The 10,351-nt window shown below is 50.3% G+C and overlaps 1 protein-coding gene and 1 long non-coding RNA gene across 6 annotated transcripts; one reads left to right on the top strand and one right to left on the bottom strand.

The window, feature by feature from the left end:
* Positions 1 to 1,983: 1,983 nt before the first annotated feature.
* ING4 (inhibitor of growth family member 4) lies at positions 1,984 to 9,999 on the top strand. 5 transcript variants are annotated; one of them, XR_009521138.1, is made up of 9 exons: positions 1,984 to 2,041; positions 5,721 to 5,792; positions 7,524 to 7,690; positions 7,871 to 7,985; positions 8,145 to 8,253; positions 8,509 to 8,656; positions 8,939 to 9,000; positions 9,109 to 9,337; positions 9,574 to 9,999. XR_009521138.1 is itself a non-coding variant. In XM_060024187.1 (8 exons), the coding sequence occupies exons 1-8, from the start codon at positions 2,005 to 2,007 to the stop codon at positions 9,146 to 9,148; spliced, it is 738 nt and encodes a 245-aa protein (XP_059880170.1). In that variant the 5' UTR covers positions 1,984 to 2,004; the 3' UTR covers positions 9,149 to 9,999. The 5 variants fall into 5 exon arrangements, 3 of the variants coding, with proteins under 3 accessions (XP_059880170.1, XP_059880169.1, XP_059880168.1); XR_009521139.2 differs by lacking the exon at positions 9,574 to 9,999 and having other exon boundaries at positions 8,618 to 8,656; positions 9,109 to 9,184; XM_060024187.1 differs by having other exon boundaries at positions 7,871 to 7,976; positions 8,148 to 8,253; positions 9,109 to 9,999.
* LOC132433449 (uncharacterized) lies at positions 5,803 to 10,324 on the bottom strand. The gene is made up of 4 exons (XR_009521140.1): positions 10,212 to 10,324; positions 7,080 to 7,219; positions 6,795 to 6,934; positions 5,803 to 6,228 (listed from the first exon to the last, which is right to left on the bottom strand). It is a non-coding gene; the product is annotated as an uncharacterized lncRNA (long non-coding RNA).
* Positions 10,325 to 10,351: the final 27 nt, after the last annotated feature.

Below are 10,351 nucleotides of genomic sequence, written 5' to 3'. Positions count from 1 at the left end.
CTGCCAGAGCATCTGTGGGCTCAGTGCTAATTCCAGCTGGCATATCCTGTGTCACCTAAAACCAGAGGTTTCCAGTGGTGGAACCCATAACCGGGATTGAAGAATGAAACAGGACAGTTGTAGTGCTGAGGGGCAGAGCGTGGGCGGGAAACCTGGACTTCCGCCCTGGCTCTCCCATCAACCAGTGTCGGCCGCAATGCTTCTTCAGCTGTTAAATGAAGGGATTGGGCTAGATCACCTCCAAGATTCCTTTCTGAAAATTAAAAATCTTTTAAGCACTAAAAAAGTTGTGACAAAGCTCCCACGTCTGACAACGTGGCCATCCTGTGTGGGACTGCCGGGCAGCCACGCTCATTAGCTGGTGGCGCGTGGATAGGCAATGAAACAACACCTCTTAGCTGTAGGGCTCGGGCTCTTGTGTGGGCATCCAAGATAGTCTCAGTCCGTGGTGTGACGCTAACGACTGTATCACATATGACCAAACGTGCAGTGTGTGTTTCCTGCCTATTTACTACGTTTCCCCTGTTGTCACCAACTGTTGAACTGACATTGAGAGCCCTACGTTCATCACAGGTATTACAACCAGCATCTCTTTTGAAGGGTACCCTCACACTTCAACAGCAACAACCCTATGAAGTAAGCAGGATACCAGGCATTTTGCTAGACACGGAAATAGGCACGGAGATTAGATAATCCAAGGGTCTGCCGCGTGCAATTAGAGGGACGTCTTCTAGATTCTATTGCTCTATCTACCACCTGCTCAGTAGTAAACCTGGGGTTTCACCTTGTCCTTTTTTACATATTTGAGCTAAATTATGTGGCTGAAATGTTTCATTGAAAATCTGCCATGTGGGCGTTCCCTGGTGGCCCAGTGGTTAGGATCTTGGGCTCTCACAGCCGCCACCCGGCTTCACTCCCTGGTCGGGGAACGACCCGCAAGCCGCGGCACAGTCCAAAAAACAAAAACAAAAAAACCCCCAAACCAAAACCTGCCATGTGACATTAATACTTATTAAGAACGCGTGATTTGGGGTGACAGTGATCTCCAAAACTGTCTTCCTAACACTCTCCGGCTCTGGGCGTTGAGTTCTGCGTCCCTGGTGTGGTGGCGGCCTGTCGTGCACTTGGTGGCTTTCCATCCGGACGAGGAGCGTAGTTGTGGCTGTGATGTCGCGGACCAGGGTGATAGTCGGCATCCAACTGGCCCCGTTGTGACAGCTCCGTGCCCCAATCCTTTCAGAATTATGGTGCCAGTTAACATCGTACCCAAACTCGAATAAAAAGGGAGACAAACAGGAGGGCAAGGCCAGAAGCACTGTCACTTTACAAGCGAGAACGTCCTCAAGTGACAGGAACCCTGACAAAAGGTGTGGAGAGCCGCAGCTTTATTGTGTGAGTAGTTCTTTGTATTTATAAGTAGAGTTTATAAATAATCAACTGTTTCCACGTTAAAACATAATCCTGGGGAGTTGGTGTTCGCGCGAGTGAACAGAAACGGGGAGGATTTAAACCTCGCATCGCCAGGCGCCTCCTCAACTTCCTAAGAAACTAGCGACGCGGAAGAAGGCACCTGCTCTGGTCGCCAGCTTCACATTCCGCCAAAGGGGCCGATTCACATTCCCCAGCTGCTGAGACGGACTCTCTGTGGACTGAAAGCCCAAAGAGACAGGTTTCCTTGCTCTCACGCCCGTACGTCCCCGTCCTGGAGGGGATGGAAGTTTGAGCGAGGACGCAAAATGGCGCCCTCGGCCGCGGCGGCCACCGCCGCCGGCCCCGCACCCGGCCGACCCGCCACGGACCAGTGTCTGCGCCAGGCGAAGGCAACTCGGCGGGCCCTGTACTCAGACCGGAAGTTCGTCTCGTGAGGGCGGAAGTTCTCCTCGTGAGGGCGGAAAGTTCCCCTCGTGAGGGCGGAAGGGCTCCAGGCCGGGTAGGAGCGCTTCGGCTCCCTTCGCGTTCAGTCACTTCCGGGGCGGAGCGGAAGTTGCTTTGTTTTGCTTCAAGATGGCTGCGGGGATGTATTTGGAACATTATCTGGACAGTAAGAGCAGGCTGGAGGAGGGGGTCAGGGGTCACAGACGGGTCGGGGGGATCGGGGCTGAGGAGCTTCACGGCTCCGAAGTCTCGGTGGTCAGAAAGTGACAGTCGTGAAAGGTTGAGCGAGAGAAAATACTGGAGGGTGTGAAGAAATAGGGGGCGGGGCACCGGGGTCGAGGCCTCGCTCTGGGGTGTAGACGGGGGAGGGGCTGCGCGGCAGGGCTGGGGGACGGCTCTTGAAGGGCTGGTGGGCATAGCCGGGAAGATATTTGCTGCCCCCGTCTGCAGAGTCTCTGGCCTCAGCATATATCATTTTCTTAAAATCGTTCCGAATCGGTCGTTTTCGTATTAATATATCATCCACTGCCATTTGGAGCAGCGATGAAGATCTGCTCGCGGCTCCTCCAACCAGTTCTTTCGAAGAAGCGGCTTCTCGTGGGGATGGGGGGTTACGAGTGACCACTGTCACATGATGAACCGGAAGGCTTCTCCTCTTGGAGTAAAGATCCAATTCCCATCAAATGGAAATCTGGTGTTATGTTTATGCTATTTGTGTAACCTACCTCTTCACAGAGTCCGTCACCGTATGCCCTTACATTTGCCTTACCGTTGAGAGTCATTCATTCGTTTTTTGAGGTTCTGCTATGGGTCAGACATAATGGCAGGTACTGGCGATATACAAGAATGAATAAGACCCGGCTCTTGCCCTCAAGTGCTCATAGTCTAGTAGAACACAGGTTCTGCTAATATTTATAAAACAGTGTGACAAATGAAATAATAGAAATACATTAAAAGGACAGTAGGTAACACTGGAGAAGGAGGGGCTCATTACCTGGGGGTGTAGGTAAAGCTTTACAGAGGATGTGATATACAGAAACTTGAAGGTTGAGTGCGGAGAGGGAGAGGGAATTGCAGGTTGGGGAAAGCATCAGCAAAGGTGTTATGATGGGTTTGTGGCAAAGCCAGGGAAAAGTGAGGCCAGAGTGTTTGATGTATAGGACTCCGAGGTGCAAGATTGGGAAACGAGACTGGAGAAGGTAGCTGGGGCTAGGTTGTGCAAGGTCGTTTAAGCCAAGCTAAGAAGCTTGCACGTTATATTTATTTATTTGTTTGTTTGTTTTAGCTGCATTGGGTCTTCGTTGCTGCCCGCAGGCTTTCTCTAGTTGCGGTGAGCGGGGGCTACTCTTTGTTGCAGTGCGCGGGCTTCTCATTGCGGTGGTTTGTCTTGTTGCGGAGCACGGGCTCGAGGCGCGCCGGCTTCAGTAGTTGTGGCACGCGGGCTCAGTAGTTGTAGCTCGTGGGCTCTAGAGCGCAGGCTCAGTAGTTGTGGCACACGGGCTTAGTTGCTCCGCAGCATGTGCGATCTTCCTGGATCAGGGCCCGAAGCTGCGTCCCCCGCATCGGCAGGCGGACTCTCAACCAGTGCGGGTGGGCGGATTCTTAACCACTGCACCACCAGGGAAGTCCACCAGCGTGCACTTTAAATAGCGAGGAACCAACAGATTTTCTAAATAGAGTGATTTTTTTATATAAAGGAAAATAAATGTTGCATGATAAATTGGAGCATGATGACATTGGTAATAGGGTTCAGTTAGGGATAACAGTCCTGGTCAGAGATGAGGACCTGATCTCAGGGAGTGACAGAAGTGTTTAGGAGTTAAATATGACAGGATTGACTGACTGAGTGGTTGAGAGAGAAGGAGGAATCTAAGGTGACTTCTCTATTTCCTGTTTGGGAAGTGAGGTAGACAGTAAATCATCAACAAGATAGGAAATTCAGGAGTAACAGTAACATATTTATTCAACTTAGATTTAAGCATAGGAATGGTAATTGTATCTGTAAGAGTAAATAAGATGGAGATCGTTCAGAGAAAGCAAGTGAGAAAATTAGAGGATTAAATTAAGTGTAAGCTCAAGAAAATATTAACATTTAAGGGACAGGCTAAGGAAATGTCAGTGACGGAATTGCTAGAAAGTATGTGATGAGATTTGGAATCTTAAGAGGAAGAAAGTTATTCGAAGACGAGAAGATGGTGCCAGATCCTGCGAAGGTAATTTTTTTAGGATGGGACTAGTAACCCATCATTTGACTTGGTAAGTCACTGATGGCTCAGTCTCAGTAAACTGGTGGTGGCGAACCTGAGTTTATAGGTTAAAGCAGTGGAGGCATTTTAAAAGTTGGAAGTGGAGTCATGGGAAGAGATTTTTCTTTTATGAGAGAGACTTAAGTATTCATGCACTTATTCAAGTATTTATTGAGGATCCTCTGTATGCACATCATAGTTCTAAACTCTAGAGAAATAGGGAAGAAGACAGATGCATCTAACCCTTCTGGAGAGCTGGGGAGACATACCAAATATTACACAATTACTTATGTGTAATACATAATTACACATAATACATAATTACACATAATTACACATAATTGTGTAATTGTAATTACACAATTACTTATGTAAGTACATTGGATAAGAGCCCAAAAGGGTAGACACAGAATACCACGCCAGGGACTTCCCTGGTGGTCCAGTGGTTAAGACTCCGCACTCCCAATGCAGGGGGCCTGGGTTCGATCCGTGGTCAGGGAGGGAGCTAGATCCCACACGCTGCAAATACAAGATCCCACATGCCACAACTAAAAGGTCCCGCACGCAGCAACAAAGATCCCGTGTACTGCAACTAAGACCCCGTGCAGCGAAATACGTATTTTAAAAAAAAATAGCATGACAGCATAATCCAGGGCACTTGTTGGAGTTTGGGGCAGTCAGGGTTGAGCTGAACTTTGAAGAATGAACAGGAATTTGAAGGCCAAGAGGTATGGTGGAGGTGGGATGAAGAAGACTCGGCAGGGCATTCTGGGCAGAGAGAGTAGCGTGTAAAAAGCCAAGTGTCATGAAGAGCACTGGCAAGTTCAAGGCACTCAGTGGAGGCCAGTATGATAGAGCAGAGAGAGCACAGACAGGGACTGACGTGAGTTAGGGCTGGTGTGAGGGAAGCAAGGGCCAGAAAGTGCAGAATAGCAATAGGAATATTGCAGTAGGAGGTTACTCGAGGGTTATAAACAGGACAGTGACTTGAGCAGATCTGCATTTTTTTTTTTTTTTTTTGCGGTACGCGGGCCTCTCACCGTTGTGGCCTCTCCCGTTGCGGAGCACAGGCTCTGGTCGCGCAGGCTCAGCGGCCATGGCTCACGGGCCCAGCCGCTCCGCGGCATGTGGGATCTTCCCGGACCGGGGCACGAACCCGTGTCCCCTGCATCGGCAGGCGGACCCCCAACCACTGCGCCACCAGGGTAGCCCAGATCTGCATTTTTTAAAGAACATTCTGGCTACTGTCTGGAGAGCAGGTTGGAAGTGTGTGTGTGATGAGTGGTGGAGGATGCCAGGAGGGTACTTGTAAGTTGAGGGCAAGGAGCTTGGAGACAGAGATTGAAAGAAAGGAAAGGGAAAGGCTGATTTGTAAAGTCACTGAAGGGAGGAAGGGTGGGAAAGCTGTGTAGAGATGGAGGGGTTAGTTGTGGAAAGAGGTGGACGTGACCTCTCCTGAGAGCAGAACGATGAGTGCTGTAACAGATAATCCAGTGGTTTGAAGGAGGGAAAACCGAGTGTTGTTTTGGACCTGTTCTTTAAAAGCAGCTGTAGGGCCTAGGACGTCCAGGGAGGCTCAATTTCTCCTCTTCTCCCCAGGTATTGAAAACCTCCCATTTGAACTGCAGAGAAACTTCCAGCTCATGAGGGACCTGGACCAAAGAACAGAGGGTACGTACAGAGTAAGGAGTCCAGTGTATAGTGAGTGTGTATATGATCGTTTCTTCTTCTGTTTGGTGTTAGCATTTCGTCTGGTCTGGATTGCTGCAGCTTCTCTCTCTCTCTCTCTCTCACTCTCTCTCTTGCAGTTCTTAGAAGGAGAGTAATAATGACCCATATTTGTGTGTCAGCTTTTCCATAACACATGGCGTATTGTGACAGTGCCTCAAGAATTCAAAGATGCTGTGCTCTTTATATCTCCCTCAAGAAGAATTAAAAAAACCAAAGTCATGCCTAGAATCATTTCTGTTCTCCATGTTCAGTACGTTTATAGGAAGACTAGAATGTTTCTATTCCATTGGATTGTTAATGTTACTGTCACAAAATTCACTGTGGCTTTAGACTGCAACTCATGTTGGTAGACAGGAACTTTGCTGCATGAGAAGATCTTAAAAAGAAAGGAAAAAAGAAGGAAGAGCAGCAATTAACAAACATCAGGATCTCTACACTATATTCTTCAGCCGCACAGAAGCACTGGGTACCATCTGTGGCCTTGCCTGGGCGTTGAGCAAGTCTGGCTGCACTGAGGCATGCATTTAGAGCCTGAGGCCACACTACAGTGGTCAGGTTTGTCTCTTCAAGGTCAAAGGTATTTGTTGGAGCTATCCCCCCGCACCTGCTGATGAATATGTAGGTGCATCCTCATGTAACTGTGCCCAAGGATGTAACAAGCTGTTGTTAGAATACCTAAAGCTGTGATTTAAGTTACTCTTGGTAAGTTCACTCATGAAAAGGTGAACATCATCTAAAATCCTGGACGTAGGCCCCTGAGAACTCCCTGCTGAATGCTGAGCACCAGCTCCTTGCTTTGTAATACAGTTCCAGCTCTTGAGTTCATGCACAGAAAGACCAGTTGGAGATTACTGAACTACATACATGCTTTTCCAGCTTCCTCCAAGGGCCTCAAATGAAGCGGGGCGTAAACCTAGTGTGCGCGCAGGTCTTCCCTGTTACCTATTGCTGCCCCGTGTTGCAGTCATACTTTTTTCTCCATCGACATGTTTTGTGAGCACTACCAAATATTGGGCAGTGGGCATCTAAAGTCTCAGTGTCTTGGGACGTCACCAGCCTTGCAGAAACGTTTGGAGAAATATCTAAAATGAACAAACAGAAAAAAAGTGATGGGAAATATAAGCAAGTTGCAAACGATGAGCAAAACAGGGTGGGAAGTAAGTAGAAGAACTGTGCCGTGAATGGACCAGGGCCTAATTTTAAATGATGAGATATAGATGTACAGACCTGGAAGCCAGCAGCAGCAGATGACCCAGCCTGGTTTGTAGCACTCAGAGCTGTCGTGGGATGTTTTCGAGACGAGAAACCAGATGGCTTTTGAGAGAAAGTTCATGGTTCAAGAGGCGGCAAGCCCTGCAAAGAAGCATCTTCAGACAGCGACAAAAGCACACTTCGTATTAGTGCCGGGTGCCAGGAATCCCTCATTATGGTTCAATAAATTCAGTTCCAACTATGACAGCAATGTTTTCAGCACCCGAAGGCACCTTTGAAACAAATATTGTGAACATGTTGCATTACTTGAGTACGTGGCACAGTACCTAGGAATGTTCAGTACGTTTTAATTGGAAGGTTATGATGGTCAATGGAAAAGGTCCAAGGAGCAAGAGGAAGAAGTGTGTTCCACCTAGCCACTCAGGGGCCATTGTGACCAGGCCTCTGTCTCTGTTGTAGACCTGAAGGCTGAAATTGACAAGTTGGCCACTGAGTATATGAGTAGCGCCCGCAGCCTGAGCTCCGAGGAGAAACTGGCCCTTCTCAGACAGATCCAGGAAGCCTATGGCAAGTGCAAGGGATTTGGTGACGACAAGGTGCAGCTTGCCATGCAGACCTATGAGATGGTATGGCCCTGTTCATGGCTCCCCACCTGCCTCCCGTCTATTCCTCGGGGTCCTAGACCCCCTCCTTCAGCCGTGTTGGGATCTGTTTTGGGTCTGGGAGATCCATAGAATCTGCCTCTGCCTGTTTTCTTTAACTGGAACCAGGCCTGTAGCTCTTCCTTCTCCTTCCTTCCCACCCAGGTGGACAAACACATTCGGCGACTGGACACAGACCTGGCCCGTTTTGAGGCTGATCTGAAGGAAAAGCAGATTGAGTCAAGTGACTATGACAGCTCTTCCAGCAAAGGCAAAAAGAGTGAGGAGGGGGGCGGGGCTGTGAGAGGTGGGGCGAGGGGTGGGGCGAGGACCCCGAGGGAGAAGCCAGCCTGCACCGGCTTGGAGGAGGGGCAGGGGGAGGGGGGCTTAACCCATCCTTCTGTCTCCCTGCCTTCTGGCTTCCCCCGCTCTTGCCTAGAAGGCCGGACTCAAAAGGAGAAGAAGGCTGCCCGTGCTCGTTCCAAAGGGAAAAACTCCGACGAAGAAGCCCCCAAGGCTGCCCAGAAGAAGTTAAAACTTGTGCGCACGTGAGTGTGTCAGGGAGCATTTTGCCAAGGGACAGACTCCTCTTTCCCGCCACCTCACCCCAGCCACAGTGCCCCTTGCCACTTTGCTGTCTCCTGTGCCAACAACTCTCCTTGCCATTTTGGTATCTGCTGGATACAGAGGAGAAGCCACAGATCACTAGCCCCACAAGGACCTCCTCCTCTGCTGGCTCTGGGCATCTCAAGCTGTAGCTTCCCTTCCTGCAGATGACACTTTCTCTCCCTCTTGGCACGCAGAAGCCCTGAGTATGGGATGCCCTCAGTGACCTTTGGCAGTGTCCACCCCTCTGATGTGTTGGATATGCCTGTGGATCCCAACGAACCCACCTATTGCCTTTGTCACCAGGTCTCCTATGGAGAGATGATTGGCTGTGACAACCCTGATGTAAGAACTGTTTTGCCTCAGGATGGCGGGGGGCGGTTCTGGTGGACATGAAGGGAGTTGGGTACAAGAAGGGGGGTAACGGTTGAATAGGGGGACTTCGGGATAGGAGAAAGGTAGTTGGAGTTGGTTGGCCTTGGACCCTTCAAGAATTCTCCCAAGGGATGGAATAGGGGAGTATTCCTAAAGGATGGGGAGGGGAATGGAGGGTGGGGGGGTTTCTTTTCTTTCCTCTGCCCCCCCCGGTCCCTGAGTTCTGCTTCTCCCATCCTCTTCCTTTCCCAGTGTTCCATCGAGTGGTTCCATTTTGCCTGTGTGGGGCTGACCACCAAGCCTCGGGGGAAGTGGTGAGTGAGAGCTGCGGTGGGGCTGGACTGTCATGAGCTGAGTGAGTGATAGAGGGCATCCGCCCTTTCGCTCACTCTCTCCCCCTTCTCTGTCACGTTCCTTTGTAGGTTTTGCCCACGCTGCTCCCAAGAACGGAAGAAGAAATAGACAAGGGCCTTGGATTCCAACACAGTTTCTTCCACATCCCCTGACCTGGGCTAGTGGGGAGAGGGATGCCTGGCTGGGGTCCGGGAGAGGTGGGTGGCGCAGAGTTGTCATCCCCTCTCCTCCCCTCCCCACTCCTGGTGCTGAGGCTGCACCCAGACCCTGGTACGGGGGTTGCTGCAGCCACTAACGGTATGTGCTCTCATTCAGCCCGCCCCCTTCAGAGGGAAGGGGTCTTGCCCACTGTCCTTTTGCCTCCATGCTGAGGTTGGTGCTGTATTTTTGAGGGATGGTCCTCTTTACTCCCCTTGCTTTGTATTTAAGGACTGGGGCAGTAGCATGGGGCCCTCCCCCAGCCTCCTGATCCCCTCCCCTCGTGGGGGGCCATGGCGTGATAAACTTTCTTCACTCTCTTCCTGCTTTTCCAGCGGGGGCTCCTCCAGATCATCTGGGCTGTGGCCCTGGCTGAAGGGTCACCCCTTCCTCTGTGCCAAGAGGATTCGTCCTGGTTTGTGAGTGGGAGGGGCAGGGTGGAGTGCAGATATCTCATATGGAAAGGAATTGGGTCGGTGAATAAAAGCTGTACATGTTGGCCTGCTGTGTTGATTGTAGAGACACTATTTCAGTGCATGTGCTAAGCATATTTTGCATCCTCTGAGTTGGCTAAAAGGTGGGAGGATGACATGCCAGAAGTGGGACAAGATGTGGAACCAGAAGTGGTACCTCTGCCCCAGAATCCACAACTTGTCAACTTCTCTGGAACCACCCGAGCTGCCTGGGGACTGTGCCTCAGACCAGGGTTTCCAAAACCTTTACGATTGTGCATCTTTTCTCCCTTAGATACCTTTCACTTAATTTCCAGTAAATGTGTATTTTGTGCTTTATACGTGACTAAGTATCAGGCTGACTCATTTTAAACACAAAACAGAAAAACACGTAGTTTGCCCTACACCAGTGAGCTGTCTGGCCCGCCTCCACCAAGAAACCACCTCCTTAGACTGAGCCCCCCTTATGCCCCATCTCCTCCTCACCCGAACCCCCTCTTGCTTCTCCTTCGGCTCCTTACCTGGAGGCGCCCTCTCCAGACTTGGTGTTGTACGTCCCATCTCTGCGCGCCTCACTTCCAGGCCTCACCCTGCTTGGGCAGATTGTAAAATAGGGCTAGTAACAGTATCCACTTTATGGGATCACCTTGAGATGAAAAAA

Source organism: Delphinus delphis, chromosome 11 (genome assembly GCF_949987515.2).
Source record: "Delphinus delphis chromosome 11, mDelDel1.2, whole genome shotgun sequence".
NCBI lineage: Eukaryota > Metazoa > Chordata > Mammalia > Artiodactyla > Delphinidae > Delphinus > Delphinus delphis.
This window is presented reverse-complemented; position numbering and strand designations above follow the sequence as displayed.

Excerpts from the sequence above, each read along its gene's own strand:
- ING4 (XM_060024185.1), top strand. The coding sequence starts at position 2,005 with ATGGCTGCGGGGATGTATTTGGAACATTATCTGGACA. Across the intron at positions 8,254-8,508 it reads AAGTTAAAACTTGTGCGCAC|AAGCCCTGAGTATGGGATGC; the intron begins GTGAGTGTGTCA and ends CTTGGCACGCAG. Across the intron at positions 9,001-9,108 it reads ACCAAGCCTCGGGGGAAGTG|GTTTTGCCCACGCTGCTCCC; the intron begins GTGAGTGAGAGC and ends GTTCCTTTGTAG.